Source organism: Clarias gariepinus, chromosome 5, assembly GCF_024256425.1.
Source record: "Clarias gariepinus isolate MV-2021 ecotype Netherlands chromosome 5, CGAR_prim_01v2, whole genome shotgun sequence".
In the NCBI taxonomy this organism is placed as follows: domain Eukaryota; kingdom Metazoa; phylum Chordata; class Actinopteri; order Siluriformes; family Clariidae; genus Clarias; species Clarias gariepinus.
The window spans coordinates 4,884,671-4,912,276 of NC_071104.1; the positions used below are offsets into that span (position 1 = coordinate 4,884,671).

The window sequence follows — 27,606 nt, forward strand, 5'->3', positions numbered from 1 at the left end:
CTTCAGCTGCGGTTCTGAGGCTCCACTGAATGATTGAAGGATGTGTGTGATAACTTCAGCATGGATTATTAGCACAGTGTTAATTAAGATAATCTGCATTTTGTACTTACTGACTTTCATCTTCAGTTTAAACGTTACGCAGTAAAAACTCAAGATAGTACATCATGCCTGAAGGGACACTAATGAGGTTTGTTAATAATTTAACATGGAGTCATTCCCTTACCTGATAACACACACACACACACACACACACACACATTTCTCATGCACATTTCATGAAGAGTTTTCAGATAAGTATCTTTATGAGCTGCTGTTGTAAAAACGTTGGCCTGAATATGATTAACATCTGTAACATTTGTGCTAATGAACGTTTCAGTTCAGCACGTGTGTGTGTGTGTGTGTGTGTGTGTGTGTGTGGGGTTCTCTATTACTTGCTGTTAAATATTCTAAAGACAAACAAAATGATCACATCATAAGCACAGTGATTAAGAGACCGCTAGCTTCTGTCTGTCTGTACGGCAACTTTTACACGTTTCTATTCTGCTTTTACACACACACACACACACACACACACACACAGGTTTTCAACAATTTATGTCGGGTTCAAATCGACGATTCAGACGCGAGTAACACATGATGGTACGTTGGTATAGGAATCGTACTGAAGGGCTAATCTAATGTATGAGGCGTATGACAGGAGCGCGCTCTGTGCTTTTAAACTCTTTTAAACGCACCCTCCGGCTGACTTCCCCTCTTTAATCTGGTCTATACTCTTTATACTGTACATAGCTGAAGTTATGAGTGTGTTAATTAGCTAGCATAGTCCTTCTATCTATCTATCTATCTATCTTTTTAATCTTTGATAGTTTTCTCTTTGTTTCTATTTACACTATATATTTTACTGTATATTTTTGGAATATGAGATGATAAAGTGGAGGTCCAGTGCTTAGCATTATGATGAGTAAGCTAACAGGGCAGCGGCGAGGGGAGGCGCTAATGGTGTGGTGCAGATGAGTTCGAAGCACGGGGCCGGACCACTCGGTTCCAGGGAGACGCCATGAGACTTTGCACTTGTGAAATCTTTGTTATGTAAATGCTGAGTGAACCTTTGACCTGAGAGTATTTACACCATTTTTTTTTTCTTAATCATATTTCTGGTACCTAAAAAGCACCTTCTGTGCACATCAGGTGTGTTCTGGCTAAAGCTCTTACTGCTTCTAACCATTTTTTTTTTAAAAAGGAGATATTTTTTCTTTCTTTGGAGTTAGAAATGAAGAATGACGGAGACGTATAATTCGGACCCTTCTGAGAAATCGTCCTGGCTGCAGGTGGTTTTCATTTCCTTTGCTTCAGTTGGTCTTGTTTTACCCTGCTGCTGTGACACAGTGATGTAATCATCTATTATATAAGTTCTATAAGGCTCTGTGAGGCGTGTGTAGTTCATATGAGGCTATAAAAAGGTAATAAAGGTACAGTTTGAGGTTCTGCTCATGTGTGGGTTTCAGTTTTTTTGTTTTGTTTTGTTTTGTTTTTTTTTTGGTTGGGGGGGGGGGGGGGGGTCGGGAATCTGGTCATGTGCTGCTCCTGAGCTGGTCTGAGTGTTTTTAGAGTACGTTTTTTACACACTGTGTGTATGTATATATTCATGTATACAGATACATCCAGCTGTACCACGGCTTACAAATCTAATCCATCCGGGAGACGAGCTCTTAAGGTGAAATTTCATATTGTGAAACGCATTTTCATATAGGAAATAATGTGAATGCAGGTAATCCGTTCCAGCTAAGTTTCCAACACTATAATCATATTTTTGCATTTAAAAACAATCAAAACTTTAAGAAAAGACATGTAAATGAAGACATAAAATATGAAATAAATAGACATTAAACCTCACTTAACCTTAATTTATGGTTATGACCGGCTGCTTTAAAAACCAAACTGAAAGCGGCTTCCTTTTCTTTTTGCTACCGTCCTTGATAAAATTTTCATGACCCATGATGCTGTCTCTTCACTAAATCATAAGACTCCACAAAACGTTTTTTGAACGGCCCTCAGAAGTACACGTGACTTAGGCGTTCAATTCGGCGCAGTTTGTTCACTCGTATGCCAGAAATGCTTCATACACAGAAAACGTTTCTGACAAAATTCAGTCATTCAAGAAAAATATTTGTACGCCAGAAAAGAAAGCAGCACATTATACTGTACTGAATATATAATCACTTTTCAGACAAAACAAATGAAAAAAGACAAACTGAACGCTACGGTAATATGCATTCGAAAAAGAAACAAGTGCAACAGTCTGGTTCTGCAGCATTCTGAAAAAACTCAGTAGCACAATTAAAATTTCCTTATAAATCTGCGCGCATCGTACCCGAGACTAAAGGGTCCTCAAAGTGTCGTCATGCCAAACACTGACTTTGTTTCATTAATTAATGTTTTTTTTTTTTTAAGGCATTCTTGCTCTAGAGTGCATTTCAAGACGTTTGCACAGTACTGTATATAAAAGGCAGTCATGTTGCTGAGGTCATTATGAGGACCCTGAACATGTGGTGCCTGGACCCCTAACTCTACTGCGAGTTGTTAAGGACAGGCTGGTCCAGAAGTCTGGATCTGTTGGCAAAAATGTGCGTACATGGAAGCAAATACGCTTTCTGATTTCACGGCACGTGTGTGTGTGTGTGTATACGCCAGAAACAAGAATGTTGACCGTTTCCTAATGTTCCAGACCCGACGCTGTTCCATGCACAGATGATTTCCTCCTTTGGTGTAGAGTACTACACATAACTGATTTTAGATGAGTCCAGTGGTGTTATTTAAGGACAAGTGCATGTGGATTTGGATTCATGGGCCACCCTGTATATGATTTAAATATTTCATATAAAAAAAAATGGTTAAAGCCTTATGGAATAAATTTGTTTGTTCCAAATTTGTTCCAAATCCAACTAGTAAATGTTGTTCAATCAGTTAAGGCTGTGGGTTCCCCTTAACCCTATCTGCTCCAGGGGGCGCTGTAACCTGGCTGAACCTGCGCTTTGACCCCAGACTGGGATATGTGAAAATGTCATTTTGTTATGCTATAAGGTACATGTGACAAATAATTGAATATTATTAATGTTATTAAATAAACACACTTTTCTGTGTTTGTGTTGAATTAAATTGTTCCCCAAAGCAAGTAGTTTTCATTTAGTATTCAGGACAAGGCGTGAGAGTCTCTGCTCATTTGTGAAGGTTAAGAATGCACGCTGATTAAGAAGATCAAGAATGTGTAATCACTTCATCAAGAAATGAGTAGCTTGTGTTTGTTTGCACTGAGATATGATCCAGCCTCACTCACCCTGTACAGGGTAAGCAGTATGGAGAGAGAGAGAGAGAGAGAGAGAGAGTGCAGTGTGTGAGCAGTTCCTTAATTCCTTGCCCACTGTGTGTTTCCATATATATACTGTATATTCATTCTGATAGTGATGATAAATATATATCTGTGCTATGATGTGTTTAATTAATTTTGTGTCCCCTTTTTTTTATTTTGTCTTACTCTCTGTGTCTCTCTCTGTACTACAGGACAAATTGTGTCTCCCTCATCACATCCTGGAGGAGAAGGGTTTAGTGAAAGTGGGTATCACCGTTCAGGCTCTGCTGGACGAGGCCTTGGTGAAACAGAACCTCTTCACGTGAACTGTTATACACATCAGTGAAACCTAATGAAACTCATCTTTTTTTCTTTCTTTTTTTTAAAGCATGATATCCAGTACGCATTTACACAAATGTTCCAGTCAACCTTTATTAGCCTAATAGTCCAAAGGTGAACACACGAGACAGAGGGAGAGAGAACATTCCTTATTTAATAGCTATTTATTAAAGAAAAAATATGGTTTAAAGGAAAAAATAAACGTAACTACATTTTAATTAGCGATGATTTTTTTTACAAGCTGAGCCACGGCAATTCTGCTCAAAGTTTTCTGTTTTTTAAAATAAACTTAGATGCAAAAGGCGTCTGGTCAAGATGAGAGACGTGCGTCAGGGCAACACGCAGCCAAAAATACAATAAAATTATATATATATTGTGTGATCAGAACGTTTTCCCTTTTTTTCTGTTTCTTTGAGGATTTTTTTTCCTTCCAAACACTCCTAAATGTTTTAAATCAATGCAGAGTGGTTTTTGGAGATAATTTGGAGAATTCGAGCAGATGGACGCTTTTTGGATGTCTCAGGGGAGGTGTGACCTCAGTAAGTAGACCAAAAAAAAAAAATCTGTCTTTTCTCTGCTTAAGTCACATGATTACTTATGTGTGCAAATTGGAATAAGTGTAAGTTTATTGTTAACTGACAAAACTAAGTAGCAGAAAAAGGGAAATGTACATTTGGGGCGGGACAGAGTGATATGTACGACTAGAGATTATATAGAAGAGTTGATTTAAAGCCTTTTAGACTGTGTATATAATTTGGATTAGGTTTTTGAATAGATGGTTTTATTTGTTCTTTTCTGAGTAATGTCATGTTCACACTATCATGCGAGAATCCCGCAGGAATGTTTAGTTGTCGACAAGGGTTTGGTTTTATTCCGATGAAAATGGTAGAAGCTACAGCCATATAGCATTTATAGCTAACCAGACACTAAGCAGTGTGAACATTATTACAGCGGTACCTCGGTATACGGACTCCCCGCCTCAAGAATCTTTCCCTTAAGAGCTGAATTTTTTCAAGAAAAAAATTTCAGTTTGGTTTTTTAAAGCAGCCGTTGCCAAGAGGAATCATAAATTAAGCTTAAGTAAGGTTTAAGTTACGCATTTTCTCAATGTTCTGATTGTTTTTATATGCAAAAATCTGATTATAGTGTTGGAAATTGGTAATATTGGTAATATTTTTAGGTGGCTAGAACGGATAATCTGCATTTACAGTAGATTGTAGCGTGTTTAAAAATACAAAATTTCACCTCTGAAATAAATTAGACTCGTACGCCGAGGTACCGCTGTACATGTAAGGCTGTCTGCTTTACTTCACATTCTAGCATTACTTAGCAAAGCAAGCTAACTGTACTAGCTGCCTACCCTCAGCAGTGGCACCAATAAACTCTGCCCCCCCGACATTAGAAGATAAAATCATTGTTACTGTTTAATAAAAAAAATTTGTACATTAAACAGTAATTGGGAACCAGTTGTAGGTTGGAGCTGCAGTTAGCAGGGAACTCCTAAACCACATGCAGCGTAGCATTCACGCCAAATCTTCAGAAATTCCACTTTGCCACGTCGTACCTAATGTGAACTGAGAAAGTCTAACTATGAAAACTCAGAATTATTCTAGAAATCTATATATATTTGTATTACCTTGTACCACAAAAAATAATTATGAGTTTTCATTGGCAAAAGAGTCGTAGATTTTAAAGTAAGTATATATTTTTCTATTTGTTGTTTGAATCCTGTATTTGCACACGTGTATCTAAACACTTTAAAAGACTTCACAATCTCCTGCATCCGTGAAGAATACCACCAAACTCACTAACTAAATTAATTTAATACGTGTTACGTAATACAGTAAAGTAATCTAATATTTTTGTGTTGAAAACGTCTTTTCCTCTAATAATCAGGACAGACCAGACTGTATGCCAGTATTGCACTATTGCTTATGTTGTACAAATACACTGACTTCATATTTTTTTCAATTTAGTAGCAGCAAATCTATAGCTCTGTGATTGAGAAAATACAGCTGTACAAAGCTTTAAAAAATCACTTAACTGCTTCTGAAATGAGCAAAATCCATCACGTCTACAGTTTGGCAGGCGAGCGCAGTATTACACAATATTAAAATGTTTTACTGTATAATAAACAGGAGATACATTTCTACTGTGTTGGTGAAGGTTAAGCCGTGCAGTCATGACTCAAATATTTTCAGAGACACAGTTCTCCTGTTTGTTCAGGATTTTCGTTTTTAACCATTAAGGAAAGATTTCAGATTTTGTTTAAACTTAATTTGCAGGGAATGTCACAAAAGCGCTCGGCCTACAAATTTATTTTTACAAAGATATTTATTGTGGAAAAACATCACAGGGAATAAACAGGAGAAAATCGTGAGCTGACTAACTCGTAAAAAACAGTTATACATGTTCTAACGGTTGCATTAAACCGTATGAGGTTCAACGATATCAGTGCTGAGAAACATAGAAACTGCAAATGTTGGAGAAAAAGTGAAACAATTATATGAAACCAGGTTAATTAGACAAACTCTGTGTTGCACAAGCTAGAAACAAGTGTTCAGGGTGTACCCCACCAAGTCTCCTGGGATTAGCTCCAAGCCCCCCGCAAGCCCTATAATATGATAAGCGGTATAGAATATTAAAGAATAAATAAAACACAAGCTTAGATAGCAAATTCTTTAACAGATTACTAATTTAACTAGTTAAATTTATTTTAGTGTGACCGTGTTATGCACAAGAACACTGATCTTTAGATTTTGCCAGACAGACAGCAGGAGTGTATGATGCGTAGGCAGAACTGTATTAAACCAAACACCACCTGGCACAGATGTTTTAATATATACTTCTAAGACCAGTGGATTTTTTTAAGGAACAGGCTGTTTTTGATACCTGCTGAAAGAAAGTACCTTTAGTTTTATACTTTCAATCACATTTTATTATTGTAAAAAGCTTAGACTGTACTTTTTTTTTTTTAAACCAGTGTTGGTTCTTTGATGTTTGCCGTGATGTACTGTAGCAGATTTTTACTGTCATGTTTTTGCCTCAACTTTTGTACATAATGTGTGTGTGTGTATATACCCACCTGCATTTTACAGTAAATATATTTTACCTTTGACAAAGCTGTACTGTGTATTATGTTCCGTTAGGTCTAAATCAGTGTAACAGCATGTAATAAATATTGTGTAAAGATTCAAAACAATAATAATAATAATAACAATAACAATATTGTACCTTTAATTTTCACTGGCTATCACTTTAGTTTTAAAACTCTAACAGAAATGTACATTTAATGTTTATGGTCAGCAAGTGAGCCAAAGGTGAGGAGAAACTCCCAGAGATGAGTAGAACCGGACTCTAAAGAGAACTCATGCTCACCTGGGTGACCCCAGATACTGGGATTGTAAATCAGTTCTCTTTTACAAGTTCAAGTAGGCTTTAAATTTATAATTTTTTTTTTGGTCAGTGTACTCCAAGGTGGCCATGTAAATCTCATAGAGGGTTGAATTTCTTGACAATGTAAAACTGGCATGGTGGTGTAGTGGTTAGCACTGTCACCTTGTACCTTCATGGTCCAGGTTCGAGTCCTGTCTGAGTTTGTTGGGTTTCATTTGAGTTGTTTTTTTCACAGGTTTTTTTCCACAGTCCAAAGACACGCTAATTAGGTTAATTGGCATTACCAAAATTGCCCGTAGTGTGTGAATGAGTGTGTGTGTATGTATGTGTGTGTGCCCTGTGATGGATTGGCACCCTGTCCAGAGTGTACCCGCCTCATGCCCCAAGTTTCCTTGGATAGGCTCCAGGCCCTCGCGACCATGAATACAGGACAATGCAGTTTAGATAGTGAGTGTAAAACTGGACCTGCCTCATACATCGACCATGACCAACTGGGCCCCATGCACCACTGTTGTTTGGCATGTAATGTTAGCATGTTTTGCCCCTCACATTGATCCCACCACCCCCCAAAAAATAAATAAATAAATAAACACACAAACTCTTAGTCAAAGGCTTTATTGAAATCCTAGAGATCAGACAAATCAGACTGACAAATGACATCACAACATAATATTTTTTATTGTTGTTTTTTTATGTTGTGAAATGTGGTTGTTTTTCTGCTCTCACGCGTTCAGATACTTTGCGTGGTGTTTGATGTGGTCGTCGATGAACGTGAACACAAAGTAATAGCTGTGGTCGTAGCCCTGATGAAGCAAAATGAGGAGAAAAATGGTTATTACATTGTGTTTAAATATTTGTGAACACTTTAGTTTATAGGTCACATTGGAATTTTGATTCAGTTTGTCAATAGTTTTTTGTCTGCACGACGACTCAAAGCACCAAAGAATACAGTACACATGTTCTCACACACTTACTTATACTTTACACTTATATACTATACTGAGCAACTGAACGTAACATTTAAATAACAGAGAAAACGAGGAACTGCAACAAGTTCCACTACTTAGGAGCTGTGGGGAATAAAAAGACCACATTTCAATGAAATCTTACCGTTTGTATACCGTTCATAACTTCTATAATTTGTACAATGACTTAGGAAAGCGATTTAACTAGATGTTTATAATGGTTACTGCTCTCCTCAGTGTATAGCGTGGCTTCCTGTTTAGTGAGGACGGAAATACAGGAAAGAAATGATGCACGTTTAACTTATTTAAGACGATATTCCTAAAGCTTTATAATAAAAAGTACAAACTGTCACAAGCTTCAGCACTTTTACATGGTCAGGTTTATACAGCTTATGTATTTCAATTACACTAAATATCCTGTGAAACCCAGTCATGTGACTTTAATGTCAAATCATTGCTGTGTACACATTTCACTGAAAGAAAACAAAGATCTGTCGGAGCGTTATGCGGATCTAAGCATGATTTTATGCACTGCTGCTGCTGGTTAAATAACTGCTGCATGATGGAGGATGTGTACGTGTGTTCCTAATAAAGCAGACACTTGCAAGTGTGCAACAAATTCTACGACCCAACGTCCTGATTTGGAACAGAGCCTCATTATAGCGACACTGATAGCAGACAAACTCTTAGTCGAGTTGAAAACCAGGAAAAGCAACTACATGATAGTTATTTCAGCAAAACACGAACCTTCAAGTCCAGCCTCCGTTCTGTTAACACGTGTTAAACATTTGATGTTTAGGATAATAATAATAAAATTTAATTAAACTTCACTGAAATGTATTTCACTCACTGTCCGACTTTTCTCAAATCTTGTGTAACTGGAAACTCCTAAATGCTTTACTCCGATTGGCTCAGAATCACATCCAGCTGCATGAATTCGACCATGCAAAATTAGAATAAAAGTAAATAATCATGGCTGTACGAGGTAAATAAAAGCTCTTTTGTGCTCAGAATACCTCTGCACATCTGTTCATAAAACATTACAGGTGTAGTAGAATTGACTTCTACGCAGCTTTGAGGAACGAGGCGCGGTGTTTTTGTACAACTGGCTAGAACACCGAGTGGCTTCCTGATCATCAAACGCTGCAGTACGAACCTGCTGAAGTCGAAACACGACGGGGATTTTCTTTTCCGAACAGGCTGCGATGAGGTTATCAGGAAGCAGCTGACTGGCCGACAGGAACTGGTCGTCACGGCCCTGATCGATCAAAATGTCCAGTTCTGGACCCGAGTACGAGGCAGCCAGGACTGTAGCATCATAAGCCTGTAGGACAAAGCACAAGACTGCATGAATACGTGATAAATGTGTAACAGATCAGCCAATATTCAGATAACAGCAAAAACAAATCCAGATAAAATGACCAGATTTGAATTAATAATAAATGTTCTGAGCAGCTTGTTTTATAACAGACCTCATTTATTAACCTTTTGTTGAAGGAAAATTTTGTATTATCCAAATCAAACTAAATTCCGTCAAATTTACCATCAGATAACTTTATAACAGATGAAGCTCACTGAGGTGACATTAAAAAGGTCTTGAAACATCCTTTCCCTTAGGAGCATAGCACACTCACGGCTACGCACAGTTAGCGCGCCCCCTTTTGTTATTGTGGAACGACTCAGGTTTATTAATCGTAATTTATGGCCTAATGCTCCGGGTCACGTGTCTCAGCAGCAGCAAAGTCACAGCGGTTGCTGACTGCGCGGAATTACATCCAACACTAGCATGACTTATTTTAAATGTCTAAGAAACACAATCTTTAATAGCTAACGTAGCTTAGTTAGCAGCACAGCTCTCTTTTGCTCAGCTCACATAGAAGGCATCAACCCAGTGTTTTTACTCACGTAGCAGCAAAAATATAAACATTTAATAATAATGTATTGCAATTTTATTTTATTTTTTTTATCCTATAAATCTTGTTTATGTAACATCTCAATTCAACACCATAATCTCGTTACCTCCCAGGTGGATTTTTCAGATCCCAGGTAGCCTGAAAACGCCTTCTGTCCCCAAGCACACTGCATGGGGTTACAGATGGGGGCAAAGGCAGAAACAGCCTATAAAAAACAAATATACATATTAATGGTTAAAGCCATGTGTTAGTCCAGTCTTTCATATGTTGTGCTCCTCATTACCTCAAAAACAAGTCACCTATTAGAAGAAAAAAACAGTCAACTAAGCATTAATGTGTTTTGTAAGTGCAAAGTTCAGATTAAACAGCACTACAGTTAAATAATAACTAATAGAATAAAATGGGTCAACCATATAATTGTGAACATTTAGATATAATTATCTTAACATTTACATATAGCAGTACCACAGCAAACAAACACCCCTCCTCACAAATTTTCCCCTTAAGTAATGAAAATTTGCAAAAAATTTGCCTCAGCATACGAAGCATTTCCGGCAGACGAGCGACCGAACCGAGACCAACACTGGATAAGTTGCGCGTATGCCAGGAGACTTGTTTGTTTCAGTGGAAAGCCAAGCGAAGTCAGTTTACATATTTTTTGTTGGTTTCTTTGCATTTTGTGTAAGATTTAGTGGAGACATAGCAGCATGGGTCCCAAGAATGTTATCAAGGACAGTAGCAAAAAGAAAAGGAAGCCGCTTTCGGTTTGGTTTTTAAAGCAGTCGGTGCCGAGAAGAATCATGTATTACGGTGAGGTTTAATATCTATTTATTTAATATTTTATTTATGTTATTATTATTTATATTTCATTTATTTTGTGTCTTTTCTAAATGGTTTAATTGTTTTTATAGGGAAAAATAGCATTGGCAATATTGTTAATATTTTTGGGTGGCTTTCCACAGGTACAAACGGACCACAGATCTACGAACATCACAGATGCAAACAAATCACAGAACTAGCTCACATCTATCGTACAAAAAATAGACACTGCACTGGACCAGATACCAATATTTTACCATTATTCATGTCAAAGGTGTATAAGACTCGGACTTAAGAACAAATCCGAGTTATGAAAAAGCTCTCGCAACGGAGATCATTTGTAAATCGTGGATTACTGTATACGGCCAAATGTTTCTGGTTCTTCTCCCACAAAGTGTAATGCGAGTAACTGACTAGTACAGTACATCTGTGTAATGTTTAGAATTATAATTTCCCTTCATTGGAACCCAAAGTCCCCAAACCCTTATCCACCACTGTGAGATCCACACAGACAGCTTCATAAAGACACATAATGGTGTGTCTATTCATCTCCTTTGGAAGGAACATGAAATAGAGCCTTCTAGACATACCAACATCAGCACCTGAGCATCTTATTGCTAAATGAACACCAAACACATTCATCTGGATTTGGTTCTGTGTTTTCTGTAATGTGCTCCCACTCTTCTCTATTGTGAAGGCTTTCTGCTAGATGTTGGAAAAACATGGAAAGAGCAGAGCGGAGTGCATTATAACAGAAAATGGAGGACCAACTCTAGATGAATGCCTGTGGTTTCAGAACCATGCGCACGTCTGGTCAGGTGTCCACATACTTTAGGCCATATATATTGTATATGTACAGAGTGGTCAAGTGGCATGAAAAAAAAATAAACCACTGCTAACATGTTCTATTCCTACCTTGTATTTTCCAGGATTCTTCAGGGCACATATGAGAGCGCCGTGGCCCCCCATAGAATGCCCCGAAACAGACATCTTCTCCGGATCAACAGGGAAATTTGAGTTTATTAAACGTGGCAGCTGAATAAAAGAAACATAAACAGACAGGAAATTAGAGATTATACAGTGAACCTTTGGATTGCAAGCATATTTCAAGCATGGGAGAAAGTGTATTTTAAAACACTTGTAAACCAAATCTAATTTTCTCATAAGAAATAATGGAAACTCAAATTATTCGTTCCACAGCCCAAAAAATATATACATAAAAATAACACAAAATATAAAGTAAAAATAAAACAAATAACCTGCACTTTAACTTTTCCCGACAGATAAGTGTTTCCATTTGTGCGCGCAGGCGCTGTGTATGTGCGTGTGTGTGTGTGTGTATGTGTGTGTGTGAATGTCCCCTCTCCCCCTTCTCGTCTTACAGTTACCCTTCCTCCACTCTTTTCACACACGTGTGCACACAACGAAAACACTGCTTTTTCGGAAAAATAAACAAGAAATCTCTCAATTGACACTCGATTGAGCGACACACTAACGGAATCCCTGCTGTGAAGTAAAAATAAAACAAAATTAACCTGCACTTTACCTTTAAAAAGAATCACGCTAGGGCAGTGTTTCTGTGTAGAGCAGAGATAGTGTGTGTGTCTGTAACGGCGAAAGTAGGAAGGGTCTTTGTGTGGGGGGGGGCACGGTGTCCAATGATGTGCTTGCACACAGACACAAAGAGCAGGCTGATACAGAGAGAGAAAATAGATCTTTAACCTCTCTAATGAGACTTGCTTTTGCTTTACATGTGCGCTGTACACACGCATACAGACACAAGATAAAATATGTTTATGTCACGGATGCTCGGAGTCAAAACAAGAAGCGCATGCGTGATACATGATACTCGGTACTCGTAAACCAAGACTTGTTCATTTTCTAAATCAAAATCTATTAAAATCTTTGCTTGTCTTGCAGAACACTCGCAAACCGCGTTACATGCAATCTGAGGTTTCACTGTATTAGAAGCACAGTGGAGACCACAGTGGAGACCACATGTTTACATCCTCAGGTCTAAAGGCGTTTACTCGCAGGTATAATGGCAGCAAGTCCAACACTGTGTAGTTCACAGTGCTTGTGTGCACCAGCATTTCCAGATATCCTCATGATGAGGGACACTGGTTCATTTTGTTAAGGTACCATGTTTATTTGACTGGTTAACCATTTAAACCTTTTAAAATAAAAGTCAAACTCAATTCAGAATATTTACTTTCCACTGGATAATTACTGCAGTGATTAATACGATTCAGCTGCAACAAGTAATTTAACCCAAACACATCTTGTGGGGGGTGGAGGGTGGGCAAGAATGTTCCTCTGTTTCAAAAGGGTCAAATTATTGTCCTGCATATTGGAGAGCAAAAAAGAAAAAAAAACTAAAGAGATTACTGAAAATATTGAAATTGGGAGAACTATAAAATACATTATTAAACCCTGGAGAGGTAGTGGTGACCAATCACCTTTGAGAAAAAGATGTGGTGGGAAAAACATCTTGAATGAGTGTCATGAGAGATACTTAAACACTTAGTGAAATCAAATCGTACAAAAATAAATAAATAAATAATAGTAGAACTCATAGCTATGTTTAATAGTGACAGTTAGTGCATTTCCACACACACACAATGTGAAGAGAACCCAAGGGATTGGGACTAAACAGCTGTGTAGGCTTAAGAAAACCACTTAGTGAGACTCATCAGGAGGAAAAAAGGCTTTAGTTAGCTGGGGAGAATAAAGACTGGACTGAAGCGATGGGAAAAGGTCGTGTGACCTGATGAGCCCAGACTGACCCTATTCCAGAGTGATGGGTGTGTCAGGGTAAAAAGGGAAGCGCATGAAGCAATGCACCCATCATGCATAGTGTCCACTGTACAATCCAATCCAATCCAACTTTATTTATAGAGCACAACAAGCAAACAACAAGGTCAGCCAAAGTGCTGTACACAGCCTAACAAGAATAGGGTACATCATAATTAAAATACGTATCAGTTTAATAAAACACAGGAATATCAGTCAACAAATCAAACTGTGTTAAAAGCAAGAGTTCTAAGTAATGACTTAAAAACCATAAAAGATTAAATCTGTCTAAGGTGCACCGGCAGATCATTCCATAGTTTAGGACCCGCGACAGAAAAGGAACGGTCCCCCCTGAGTTTTCTCAGTGTTTTGGGGACAACCAAACGAGACTTAGCAGCTGACTCATGTCAGCATACTGAGGGGCGAGGCCATGTAGGGATTTAAAAACAAATAAAAGAATTTTAAAATCAATACAAAAACAAATCGGGAGCCAGTGCAATGACTTTAAAATCGGAGTAATGTGCTCTCATTTTTTAGTACCAGTTAAAAGCCGTGCAGCAGTATTCTGTACAAGCTGCAATCGTGCAAGTGATGCCTGGCTAAGCCCATAATAAAGTGCATTGCAATAATCTAAACGATTCGTAATAAAAGCATGAATTAAAATCTCAAAATGATGTAGAGAAAGGAATGGTTTGGCTTTGGCCAGTTGTCTCAGTTGTAAAAAGCTTGTTTTAACAACTGCACTGATCTGAGCATCAAGTTTCAAGTTTAAGTCCAATTTTACACCGAGATTTGTTACAATGGACTTTTGATACTGTGACAGAGCACCCAAATCTTCATCAGCAACAGAGGCATCACAAGACAAACAGTATGACCTCTGTCTTTGTATCATTAAAATGTAACAAATTTGCTGACAGCCAGGATTTAATTTCCTCAACACACTCTAAAAGTTGTTGAACAAAATGAGTTTGCTTTTGTTTTAAGGGCATGTAAATTTGTCAATCATCCGCATAAAAATGAAAAGAGACATCGTATTTGCGAAGAATGGCCAGGAGAGGAAGGAGCTATAGGGAGAAGAGGAGTGGGGCCAAAATAGAGCCTTGGGCGACTCCACAAGTGAGGGGAGCAGCAGAGGACTCAGCAGACCCCACACGGACACTAAAACTTGTACATGTCAGGTATGATCATAACCACTCTAACGCACTGCCTTGGATTCCCACACAATCTTTTAGTCGAGACAGGAGAATATCGTGGTCCACTGTGTCAAAGGCCGCAGTTAGATCAAGCAGAACCAAGATGACACAGTGGCCAGAGTCTGTGACTAAAAGAATATCGTTAAAAACTTTTAATAGTGCAGTTTCCGGACTATGTTGGGTTTTAAAACCTGACTGGAACACCTCGAAAATTTTATGTTCATCTAAGAACACATTCAACTGAGTAAAAACAACTTTTTCTAAAATCTTTGAAATAAAAGGAAGTTTTGAAATTGGCCTAAAAATTGAGAGGACAGAAATGTCAAGACCAGGCTTCTTAATCAATGGCTGTACCACGGCATGCTTAAAACCACCTGGGACAATACAATTTATCAAACTGCTGTTACTAATATTGAGTACATCTGGAGCTATGGTTGGAAAGACCTCTTTAAAGAGACGGGGTGGAAGAAGATCATTAGAGGAACCAGAGGGTTTCATATGACCAACAATATTTTTTTTAACAAAGGCAGACCAACAGGCTCAAATTGTTCTACTACAGCAGGGGATGTGGTTGGGATTGATGGCTTAGGCAAAGAAAGGTGGATGAGGGCTATAGTGCTCTCAACCTTATTTATAAAATAGTGAATTTTTTTTTCACATAATTAATCTGAAGCTTCCAAACAAGCTGTTTGTGGACCATTAATCACAGTGTTAATGGTTGTAAACAAAACAAGGGGATTGTTACAATCGGAAACAATAATATCAGAAAAATATTTAGTTCTTTCAATTTTTACAGTTTTTTGATAAATTCACCAACTGTCTTTTAAAATTTGAAAGGACACCTGTAACATGTCCTTTTTTCCACTTTCTTTATACTGAATCACCAGGTTATCACATCTATGGAGGTTTTCTTCCCCATGATGGCACGAGGCATATTCCAGGATGATTTGTGAGACATAATTTTCACACATGGATCAGCCACCATAGAGTCCAGATCTTAACTCCACTGAGAATCTTTGGGATGTGCTGCTGGAGAAGACTTTACACAGTGGTATAGAATAATGGGTGTTTGTTCTCACCTCTTCAGTAACATAGGAGTACATGCGATAATTGCTCTTCCATGGCTCCTGCGTAGCATCGACATAAAAACCGGCTCCTGTTCCAAAATCCCAGCTCTCGTCTTCTCCTTCGATATTGCAGCCACCTAACAGGACGATTATAGGACAAAACTGGATAAAACACTTATGTTATATTTACAGATGTTTCACAATCATTGATGTTTTTCACACTTTCCTCCCAGCACAGCCAGCCTGACCGGTGAGGCCTACCGTGTGTCTACGTTTGTGTGTGTTTTAGTGTGACGCATGTCCGAATCTCACTCACGTGGGCTCGTATCTGGGGCCACGATGATGATGCCGTGCTCGGAGGCAGCCCGTTGGCTTCCTGCTTTGGTGATGAAGTTCTGCTCAGTGCAGGTCAGTCCTGTCACACGCAAACACAGACGTCTTACTAAACTTCTATTCACATAATTACATAATCATTTGGACATTTGCAAGAGGGCTTTAAATACCAGAGAGCCAATACAGCACGGGACATTTTCCACTTTCAGCCTTAGGAGGGAGGTAGATACCAAACTTCATCTTGCATTTTAGCTCAGAGCTGAAAAAAAAAGCAGGAAGAAGAAAGAACAAAGTGAAGCTGCAGCACAAATATTTGGCTGATTCATCCTTTCATTCCTAGTCAGGTTAGTTTGGTCTGACTTTTAATAAAGAATCATATGTTATTATTATTATTATTATCATTATTTATCAATAAGCCAATCCCACAATGCAACATAACAATTTATTTCTGAAAAATATCTAAGTAACTTACAGAACTCGAAAACTGCCTAATCTTTCCAAACATCTGTACAAACCAACACTAAATGTGAGCAATATCACAAGAAAGGAAGTGCTGTTGTTCTGAATATCAGCATGGCTGTGATGATGTCATAGAGACGAGGTGCTGATATTCAGTACAACAGCACGACCTCCAGTGTAAACTCACTTTTACACAACAGTTCCACAAACGCCATTTATTATTATCAACAGATTATGATTTGTTTATTTATTTAATCAGATATTTTGCTCCGCCCACACGTATCCTTCTGCGCCTGGCGGAACTAACGAACCGCGACTGGTGGTGTTGGTGACTGACAGTTAATGAGCAACAGTTAGTGTAATTATATAAAATATATTTAGAATATCAAGTCTGTTGACTTATGGGTTCTGGGGTTGAATCTCAAATAAAGTTAAATGGAAAGCTAGTGCGCTATGTAGGGGTACAGTCCCTTGTTCCACACACCAAGTAGTGCCCTTGATCAGAGGTTAGAGAGGGATTTGGGATTCAGCCTTGTGTTAAAAGCTAGTTAGCTTCGATGCTTAGCCTCAGCCGTGAACAGAATGACTTAAGCGACTTAAAGGTGATCAGAGAGAGGAGAGGGCGTGATGATTAAGATGACATTAGGTTATCAGACGTGTGGTGTTCTTTACTGAAGTTCCTGGAGATTTCTTTCCACACTGTAACGGCTCTAATCTGAGGTGCTGGTTGTTAATTGGTGATTTCTGAGACTGGTGACTCTAAATGAACTTCTCCTCTGCAGCAGAGGAAAGTTTTGGTCCTGCTTCCTGGGAAGGTCTTCATGAGAGACAGTTTCATCATGATGCTGGATGAGTTTTGCAAATGCACTTGACACAATACTGTTAAAGAAAGACTGACCTTCATGGCTTAAAATAACAACTGACTGTTGTAGTGTAAATAAAATCAGTTCATAAAAATACTTTTGTCTTTTTTTTTTTTTTACCTGTCATGCTCAAACACTTTCTGGTATCCACCGCAGCACTTATTGGACGACACCTGCGTTAAGGCCATGGCTTGCTTCAAACAAAAACACAACACAATCATGAGAAACATAAACCGTTGCTGATTTTATTTTATTTTTTTATCTTAGACATATAATACAGTAAATGTGTGTGGCTTAAGAAGCTACTTCTGAAGTTTATCTAACATGGAAGTGTCTGATCTTGCCTTCCTTAAAATTTCAAGTTGCTAATTTCAGCTGTTTTGGAAAGATGATTTTATATGTGTGCAGAAAAATGCAATTTTTCCTGCGTTATACTGTCTCACTTCAAACAATAATAATTTAAAAATGGAAAATGCTCATATTTCTTTATGAGTATTGATACTAAAATTGTTGTAAACTGTTGCTTAAATTAAAGTATAAAGACACACACCTTATGTCACTATAGTTTATAAAATTAAAATGCTTTTTGTAATAATTATTGTTAGCACATGTACCATTAAAATTCCAGCCCTACCTCAGTACTTTACATGACAGATGGCTTTAGGTAAAAGCTTGAAAAGCAAAAAGAAATCAGTGTAGTGTCCGTAACCACGTCAAATTCATGTTGCAATATTTTAACAATTTTACATTTTTATAAAAATACACTTCTTTGGGTTTACAGTGGGGCAAAAAAGTATTTATTCAGCCACTAATTGTGCAACTTCTCCCACTTAAAAAGATGAGAAATGCCTGTAATCTTTATCATAGGTATACCTCAACTATGAGAGACAAAATAAAAATTAAAAATCACATTGTGGGATTTTTGATGAATTAATTAGTAAATTTCTCTGTAAAATAGGTATTTGGTCACCTACAGTACAAACAAGCAAGATTTCTGACTCTCACAGACCTGTAACAACTTCTTTAAAAGGCTCCTCTGTCCTCCACTTGTTACCTGTATTAATGGCATCTGTTTGAACTCGTTATCAGTATAAAAGACACTTGTCCACAACCTCAAACAGTCACACTCCAAACTCCACTATGGCCAAGACCAAAGAGCTGTCAAAGGACACCAGAAACAAAATTGTAGACCAGCACCAGACTGGGAAGACTGAATATGCAATAGGTAAGCAGCTTGGTGTAAAGAAATCAACTGTGGGAGCAATTATTACAAAATCAAAATAAAAAAAATTAATAAAAAAAAATGGAAGACATACAAGACCACTGATAATCTCCCTCGATCTGGGGCTCCACGAAAAATCTCACCCCATGGGGTCAAAAAGATCACAAGAACTGTGAGCAAAAATCCCAGAACCACACGGGGGGACCTAGTGAATGACCTGCAGAGAGCTGAGACATGTCAGACGTGTCCCCCTGTTTAAGCCAGTACATGTGCAGGCCCGTCTGAAGTTTTCTAGAGAGAATTTAGATGATCCAGAAGTGTATTGGGAGAATGTCATATGGTCAGATAAAACCAAAATAGAACTTTTTGGTAAAAACTGAACTTTTCATGTTTGGAGGAGAAAGAATGCCTTACCTACTGTGAAGCATGGGGGTGGAAACATCATGCTTTGGGGCTGTATTTCTGCAAAGGGACCAGGATGACTGATCCGTGTAAAGGAAAGAATGAATGGGGTCAAGTATCGTGAGATTTTAAGTGAAAACCTCCTTCCATCAGCAAAAACATTAAAGATGAAACGTGGCTGGGTCTTTCAGCATGACAATGATCCCACGCGCACTGCCCGGGCAACAAGAGAATGGCTTCGTAAGAAGCATTTCAAGGTCCTGGAGTGGCCTAGCCAGTCTCCAGATCTCAACCCCATAGAAGATCTTTGGAGGGAGTTTAAAGTCCGTGTTGCCCAGCAACAGCCCCAAAACATCACTGCTCTAGAGGTGATCTGCATGGAGGAACGGACCAAAATACCAGCAACAGGGTGTGAAAACCTTGAGAAGACTTACAGAAAATGTTTGACCTCCGTCATTGCCAACAAAGGGTTTATAACAAAGTATTGAGATGAAATTTTGTTATTGACCAAATACTGATTTGCAAATAAATTCATTAAAAATCCTACAATGTGATTTTCTGGATTTTTTTTCTCTTATTGTGTCTCTCATAGTTGAGGTATACCTATGATGGAAATTACAGGCCTCTCTCATCTTATTAAGTGGGAGAACTTGCACAATTGGTGGCTGACTAAATACTTTTTTGCCCCACTGTATGTCTTTGCCGCATGTGAAATCTAAATTCATTGTAACCATTGTGATTGTAAGATTTTAATTCAATATTACAATTACACTAAGGGCCCAATTAAATATAAAAGGGTCTGCTATTGTATTTAGCAACTGTTTCTTTTTTCTGATAAAAATGTAAATGTGTTTGTATATTTACAAAAAAAACGAAGGGTTGATCGGGAGATAAGAAGCGTTAATGATTATGAAAAATCCTCTTAAATGATCTTATTCTGATGATTAATTTCTTCACCTAGGTCAGACACCATGTTTTAGCCGAATACATCGAGTTTGAAATGTTTATTATTTGTTTTCATGTAAACACTGTAACTGCAGAGGATGAATTTCATTTGTGATTAATATACCACCAACCACACTGTTACAAAAATAGTCTCCTGCTGTGGCCTTAATACACGTGAGTCCACTACAGTGTGTGTGTGTGTGTGTGTGTGTGTGTACAGGGGGCAGCAGTCAGTAGTTTCTACCCTGCTTAGTGCAGTCTGGGAAACAGCCCCAAAATGACAACCAGCACACACACACACATACATACACACATACATACACACACACACACACATGCATACACACACATACACACACACGGGTTTAAATCGACTGAAACCAGGAGTAATATCAGACAGGTTCACATTAGTCCAAATTCTGATTGCTTTCCGGCAGCTGCATTCATTTAAACGAATAACTCAGTGACTATGTATAGTACCAGCTCGAGTACAGGTCAACCACAGGAGTGTGTCGAGGTTCATAAAACTTTACATTAAATGTTACATGGTGTCCGTGCGGTCACACCTTTTCTGAGCAGCAGTCTGTTCCTCTCGTCTCTCCGCTGGTGGAAGTTTGCGCGGTCAGTGACGTCATGACGTCGCGGTACGGCATGATCGCGTCACCGTCACACAGCTGCCGTTAGGGTAGAGGGGTGGGGTAAGGGGCGGGGCCGGGGTGACGCCTCATTTAGGGCTGCGCTCCGACCGGCTGAAGTTCCCTTCAAAGTGCACTACACAGGGTGTTCCGCCATGACAAGTGCGGTTCCAAACCAAACGGTGTAATGAACAAGTGCACAAAGAGTCCCGCTTCAGAGGAAGTGGACACGAAATATTTCCCATCAGTCACCGCGTCTCTCTGGAACGTAAAATATTATAGAAAAATATGTGTTTATTATCATTATTATCGACGACGACATAATATTTATATGACACAATTATTCTATTTTAATTTTATTCAATAAATACTTAGATAAGCCAATAATATTTAATTATAAAACATCTTGTAAATTAATCAAATCATTTATTTAGAAGTATATACTTGAGTCAGTTTTGTTTCAATAAATATTTAAAGGGGTCATACGGTCCTACATGCACTTTTTTAAGCTGTTTGGACTGAACTGTGTGTTAGGAGAGTGTGTACACAACCACTCTACGATGATAAAGAGCCGCCCAGTGGTTTTCTTTTCATTTATTACAATAACATGCCCCTTCTGAAATCAGGCCAATCTCAAATGCCTGTTACTGTTACGCCACACCACAAGAGGCCGCTCCTACACTAGTTGATTGACACTGGTGTTTTAGCAAAGACCCGCTCCGAGTAAGAAGAAGCTGTCGGCCATTGTTTTTCGCCGCTGGAGCAAAATGTCGCCTAAGCGAGTGTTGTGTACAGTTGTTGGGTGTAATAGTGAACACAGCAGTCGTCATTCACTACCGACATCTGAGCCGCTGAGGAGGCAGTGGCTGAATTTAGTTTTTGAAGCTAACGTCCCCGCCGATCTACCTAAATGCGTTCATGTTTGCGCTAATCATTTTTCACCAGACTGCTTTATAAACGCAGGTCAATATAAAGAAGGTTTTGCTAGGAAGCTGCTCCTAAAAAATGAATCTGTACTAACGCTTCGTGTTCCTGCTTCATCTTCACCAGTGAGTAATTTCTTTTTCTATGAATCTTTGCAGATCACCTTTTTATTAATCACGATGAATGCGGAGTGTAAGTTAACTTATACTCTCATAGAACATGGTTATGGCTTCTTCTCTATGTACATCCGTCTCTATATAATTCTTAATCGCCCGTTTATAATAAACAATGCATTAAGGTGATTGTCTAGTTGCAAACTGTGTATGTAGTCGGAAAACTATATTATGCTTACCTTTGTAATGTTAGATGGTTTATAACGATGTCTGTCAAAGATTAAGAAGTCATGTAAACACATCAGTAAACACATCGCGTTCGTATCTTTCTCAGTAAGCTTCTCCGCTCTTGTTGTTGTTGCTCGCGGCAGCGCAACAGCCCGTTAATTCATGCCCATGCAGTAATGAAAAAGACAAACGGGTCGATGCATGTCCATTCTTTTAATTTCTGCGTTGTCAGGCGATATTACAAACTTCCACGTAGGTTCCGTACTTAAATCAAACCAAAAACTACTTAAGAAAACAGGCTCAGGCTCTATATTCCAGCGTTTTCCAGTTTGGACTGCATTATTATGTGGGTAATGCAGTCCAAAGCATTGCCCGCACTGGACTACACTTCCGTGGCTATACCCCACTTGTGTTGTGAAGACACGCCCCACAGAACTGGGGGGACGGGCTCAGCAAAGATCATAAGCATTTAAAGGAACATGTACTGAAATAGGTTGCTGAGAACAAAGCTAGTTTTTACCAGTTAAAAGTAGTGTGTTTTTTACACAACCATTGAGAATTTTTTATTAAATATATTACAAACTTTTCATTAGGACCCTAAAGGTCATATTAACATGATGACAAACAAAAATGTTTCTGGATGACCCCTTTAATATTTAATTTGCGCAGTAGTAATGGGAATTCTGGCTCCTTCTAGAGAGTCGTCCTAATTTATTATAAAAAATAATGTAAAAATATGTGTTAAACGAGTTACTAATGTTAAAAAAAAACATACATTCTATCACATGTTTATCATGTATATGGCTTATTATGCTCAACATGGAATGTTAAAAAATAAACTCAGTTAGACTGAAAGGTCTAATCTCTTATTGTATGTGTAATGAGATGCGTTTTTGGAAAAATAAAAATCCCATCAGTTTTCGCTGCAGGTTTATAAATATAAGATTTAAGGTCGTAGTACCAGCAGATTTCAGGGTTGTTTAAGTGCCGTTAAATATCGTCAAATACTGCAGGAGTTTTGTTAAGTGTTGAACATATGATGCGTCGTTCAGGAGTTAGTGGTTTTATTAGTCCTTGACTCCACACACTTTATTAATGTTATTTTGTAGTTACTTTGTTGTTACTTTATTTTTGTTTTTTTACTATTATGACTCGCCGGTTGCCTGAATGTTACAAACCTAAATAACGGATGGAAGAGGTATTTTTTTTTTATTCATTACATTTTAAGGGTTTATAAAAGGTTTTAAATATTTCATGATTTTAGTGTTTTTTAAATGTTTTAGGTATGTTATTTTACTTTTATAATGTAAGCATTTCTTTTTAGTAATGGATTTTCCTTTACAAGGGGGCACAATTGCCGTTTATTTTTGTGTTGTTTCTTTTACTCATTTTGTATTTCTTTGTTAAATTTTGTATTTTTTTTGTGTGGATAGGGCCTACAAATGAAGTACAACGTAGCGTAAACAAGGCGTAAGATACTTAACCTTACAGAATGTGATTCCTTTATAATAATAAGTTAGACAGAGAGTTCTGCTGTACAGAAAGACACACAGACTTATTACTGATTACATTGAACTGTTTTACCACTATGTATCTTTATATCATTTTATATTTCGTATATTCCATCCAAATTTATTTTTTTTATTTTACCATGTTACTTGCAATCCAAGGTTTCACTATATATTTACAGTACAGGCCAAAAGTTTGGACACACCTTCACTTATTCAGTCTGTTTTCTTTATTTTCCTGACCATTTACATTGGTTGATTCTCAATGAAGGCATCAAAACCATGAATGAACACATGTGGAGTTATGTACTTAACAAAAAAAGGTGAAATAACTAAAAACATGTTTTATATTCTAGTTTCTTCAAAATAGCCACCCTTTGCTCTGATTACTGCTTTGCACACTTTTGGCATTCTCTCATACCCATTTTCCACTGCTCTGGGTACCGTGCCGGTTCCCAATTTTGGAATCAGTGCCACGCTTTTCCACAAAAAAAAAAATTGGTGCCAATGCCCTAAAATAAGCACCGAACCAGCCCCTAAGCTCTGCTGGTTGCGAGAACCTGTGACGTCATGAGCGGTGGGCGGAGTTATAAGGAGCGGTAAAATAAAATAGCAGAGACCCAAAGTCCGTTAATGTGGAGCGCGGGCAAAAACAAAAGCGTTTTTTCGGCATTTTGGAAAAAAAGACTTTTAGCAGTTATAACATGTCAAATAAGCTGCTTTTGGATACTGAAATACATTTTCATACTATATATATATATATATATATATATATATATATACAGTGGAACCTCGGATTACGAGTAACATGGTTTACGAGATTGCAAGATAGGCAATAATTTTGAATAAATTTTGACTTAAAAAACAAGCATTGTCTTGGTTTATGAGCACCGAGTATCATGTATCACACATGTGCTTCTTGTTTTGACGCAGAGTGTCACATGATCACAACTAAGCCAACGGTTTTTCTCTCTCTTGCACTGCGGAATTGTAGGTAATCGGCTTCCCTGCTGGGTCTTAGTGCGCGTCTCTTACTGGTATTATTAACAGCCGTGCACGCGTGTACTGTTTACTATAACACTGTGACTACGTGTGTGTAAAACATATTTTATTTTGTGTTTGTAAGCGTGTTTGTACAGCGCGTGTGTGTGTGCGTATAAAGCAAAAGCAAGTCTCATTAGCGGGTAAAGATCCAATTTTTCTCTCCCTCTCTGTATTAGCCTGTCGTGTTTCATTTTACCTTTGAAAAGAATCGCGACAGAGCAGGGTTTCTGTGCAAGGCAGAGTGCATGTATGTGTGTGTGTGTGGGAAGCCAGGAGGAGGAGGGGGTGGTAGGGGGCTGTAAAGGCGAGAGAGTGTGTGCCACCTCCCACCCCCTCCTCCTTCGGGCTTTCCACAGACATACAGACACACACTCTCTACCTTACACAGAAACTCCGCTCTGTCGTGATTCTTTAAAGTGCAGGTTCATTTGTTTGTTTGTTTGTTTGTTTTACTTTACAGCGGTGATTCCATTAGTATATGCTCTAGTCATACGCGAGTGTTCCTTGCTAATTTTTCCAATAAAACAGTCTCTCTGTTAATGTGTGTGTGTGTGTGTGCACGCACATTACACACACACAGCGCCTGTGTGCACAAATGGAAACAGTTACCTGTTGGGGTTTATTTGTACTTTTTTTTAAGCTAAAGTGCAGGTTAATTTGTTTTATTTTTACTTTATATTTTGTATTAAATATTTTTATGTATTTATTTTTTGGGGCTGTAGAACGAATAATTTGAGTTTCCATTATTTCTAATATAAAAATAAAAATTGGTTTATGAGTGTTTTGTAATACAAGCTCGTAATCCGAGGTTTCACTATATGTATATATATATATATATATATATATATATATATATATATATACACTCAGCAAAAAAAGAAACGTCCTCTGACTTTCAACTGTTTTTACTTTCAGTAAACTTAATGTGTAAATATTTGTATGAACACTAAATGAGTCAACACCATAAGACATAAACTAAAAATGTTTTACAATGTGTCCCTGAATGAAGGGAGGCTCAAAATCAAAAGTACCAGTCAGTATCTGGTGTGGCCACCAGCTGCTTGAAGTACTGCAGTGCATCTCCTCCTCATGGACAGCCTATTGCGGACAGTCTGAGCACTGATGGAGGGATTGTGTGTTCCTGGTGTGACTCGGGCAGTTGTTGTGGCCATCCTGTACCTGTCACGCGGGTGTGATATTTCGGATGTACCCATCCTGTGCAGGTGTTGTTACACGTGGTCTTCCACTGCGAGGATGATCAGCTGTCCTTCCTGTCTCCCTGTAGCACTGTCTTAGGCGTCTCACAGAGCAGACATGGCAATTTATTGCCCTAGCCACATCAGCAGTCCTCATGTTATTTCTCCATCTCTTTGCTCTCTCCTTTTCTGCTCTCTCCTCTCTCTATCTCTCCCTCTCTCCTTTTTCCTCTACCTATCTCTCTGTCGAGCTATACATGTCGCTCCTGAGCTGCCAGTGATCCAGACCCCCTCTGCCCGCTGGACCTCTCTAACTCATCCTGAAGTCCTGCTTCTGGTTTTGGAGATCTCATCACATGGATGCCCCCGTGTGGTCTGCCTGGAATGCGTGTGGTGACTGGGGTTGGTTCCACTTTTCCATGAAGGTGGTCCTGTCCTCGACTGATGCAGACAGCTGTTCTCTGAGGACCTGTGACTTCAGTCGCTCAATAGTTCAGGACTGGAATTTTTCACAGCCTACCTGAGCCTCCAGGAACAAACTGGACTTTAATCTTACACATCTCCTCTTATACTGAACTTCCAGTCTCGCATATTATTATGCACATCAATCCCTGCTATCTGTTTTCACCCAGATGAGGATGGGTTCAGTGTTGAGTCTGGTTCCTCTCAAGGTTTCTTCCTATTACCATCTCAGGGAGTTTTTCCTTGCCACTGTCGCCGTCGTCCTAGGCTTGCTCATCAGGGACAATCATATAATTTTGATTCATACACATTCACATTTCATACAAACTTAATTCTTTTGATTGTGTAAAGCTGCTTTGTGATGATGTAAATCGTTAAAAGCGCTATATAAATAAAATTGAATTGAATTGAATTGAATTGAATTCATGCCTCCCTGCAGCATGCCTAATGCACATTTACGCAGATGAGCAGGGACCCTGGGCATCTTTCTTTGGGTGTTTTTCACAGTCGGTAGACAAGTCTCTTTAGTGTCCTGCGTTTTTAGAACTGTGACCTTAAATGCCTACTTTCTGTAAGCTGTTAAGGTTGAGTTTCCATTATTTCTCATGGGAAAATAAAATTTAGTTTACGAGTGTTTTGTAATACGAGCTGACTTCCCACTTATGCTCGTAATCCAAGGTTTCACTATTCCCATCTCTTCTACGACCATTCCACAGGTGCATGTTAATTAATTGATTATGGTTAATTGAACATGCATGGAAAACATTGTTTAAACCGTTTACAATGAAGATCTGTAAAGTTATTTGGATTTTTACAACATTATTGTTGAAATACACAGTCCTGAAAAGGGACGTTTTTTTTTTTGCTGAGTATATAATCAAAAGAGTGAAAAAAAGATTATATTTTCAAACGGACAAAAACATTGTGTTGTTTATTCATTCATTCATGAAAGATTAACCAATCAAGGTGAGAGATTTGCGAGTCGCAACTTCTTTTTTTTTTTAAATACCGTTAGCGAAGGTGTCTCTGTCCTTTTCGCACGCGATGCCCGATGAGGCAGGGAGGCAGTGGTATCAGCGTCGTAACTTGTGTCTGCCGAGCTGTCACCACCACCGTCTTTAAGCGATTCAAGTTCCCGCCGCGCATGGCTGTTAGGAATGGTCGATAAGGGAATATTCAGGATCGAGAGTGTCTGTATAAAAGCGTTCCTACCTGTGGGGTGCCTGATAAGAGACATCGTCCGTGTGCTTTTTAAATGTTTTATCAGATCGACTATGTGGAAACCGTTAATCACACACTTCTTAAAAATAAACTCCCCATTTTTGTTTCACTCCCCCAGCCCGGATGCCTCTGATATCTTTTGTAGAATGTAACCGGCATTTCTTTTGAAACAAGGGTTAACGCAGTCGATAACGACATTTAAAATAACATCTTTCTTTTC

General features: G+C 38.4%; 2 protein-coding genes across 4 annotated transcripts in view; one reads left to right on the plus strand and one right to left on the minus strand.

Moving 5' to 3' along the window:
• The window catches only part of lrch1 (leucine-rich repeats and calponin homology (CH) domain containing 1), a 71,489-nt gene extending 67,417 nt beyond the window's left edge, over window positions 1–4,072 (plus strand). For both annotated transcript variants that reach the window (XM_053496033.1, XM_053496036.1), the window contains one exon: window positions 3,559–4,072. In XM_053496033.1, the coding sequence (XP_053352008.1) occupies window positions 3,559–3,672 (114 nt within the window). In that variant the 3' untranslated portion in view covers window positions 3,673–4,072. The remainder of the gene's footprint in view (window positions 1–3,558) is intronic.
• Window positions 4,073–7,680: 3,608 nt separating this feature from the next.
• Window positions 7,681–20,729, minus strand: esd (esterase D/formylglutathione hydrolase). 2 transcript variants are annotated; one of them, XM_053496037.1, is made up of 9 exons: window positions 20,622–20,729; window positions 17,607–17,680; window positions 16,335–16,423; window positions 16,148–16,246; window positions 15,844–15,968; window positions 11,694–11,813; window positions 10,066–10,164; window positions 9,203–9,370; window positions 7,681–7,884 (listed from the first exon to the last, which is right to left on the minus strand). In XM_053496037.1, exons 1-9 carry the CDS (start codon window positions 20,706–20,708, stop codon window positions 7,804–7,806), a joined length of 942 nt encoding a protein of 313 aa, XP_053352012.1. In that variant the 5' UTR covers window positions 20,709–20,729; the 3' UTR covers window positions 7,681–7,803. The 2 variants fall into 2 exon arrangements, with proteins under 2 accessions (XP_053352012.1, XP_053352013.1); XM_053496038.1 differs by having other exon boundaries at window positions 17,607–17,676; window positions 20,622–20,679.
• Between the last annotated feature and the right edge of the window lie 6,877 nt (window positions 20,730–27,606).

What these genes read in the sequence shown, in the direction of transcription:
- esd (XM_053496037.1), bottom strand. Translation starts at nt 20,708, where the DNA reads ATGCCGTACCGCGACGTCATGACGTCACTGACCGCGCAAACTTCCACC. An exon ending in GGCCCCAGATACGAGCCCAC is followed by an intron (nt 15,969 to 16,147) that starts GTGAGTGAGATT and finishes TCGTCCTGTTAG; the next exon opens with GTGGCTGCAATATCGAAGGA. An exon ending in CTGAAAAATCCACCTGGGAG is followed by an intron (nt 9,371 to 10,065) that starts GTAACGAGATTA and finishes TTTGTCCTACAG; the next exon opens with GCTTATGATGCTACAGTCCT.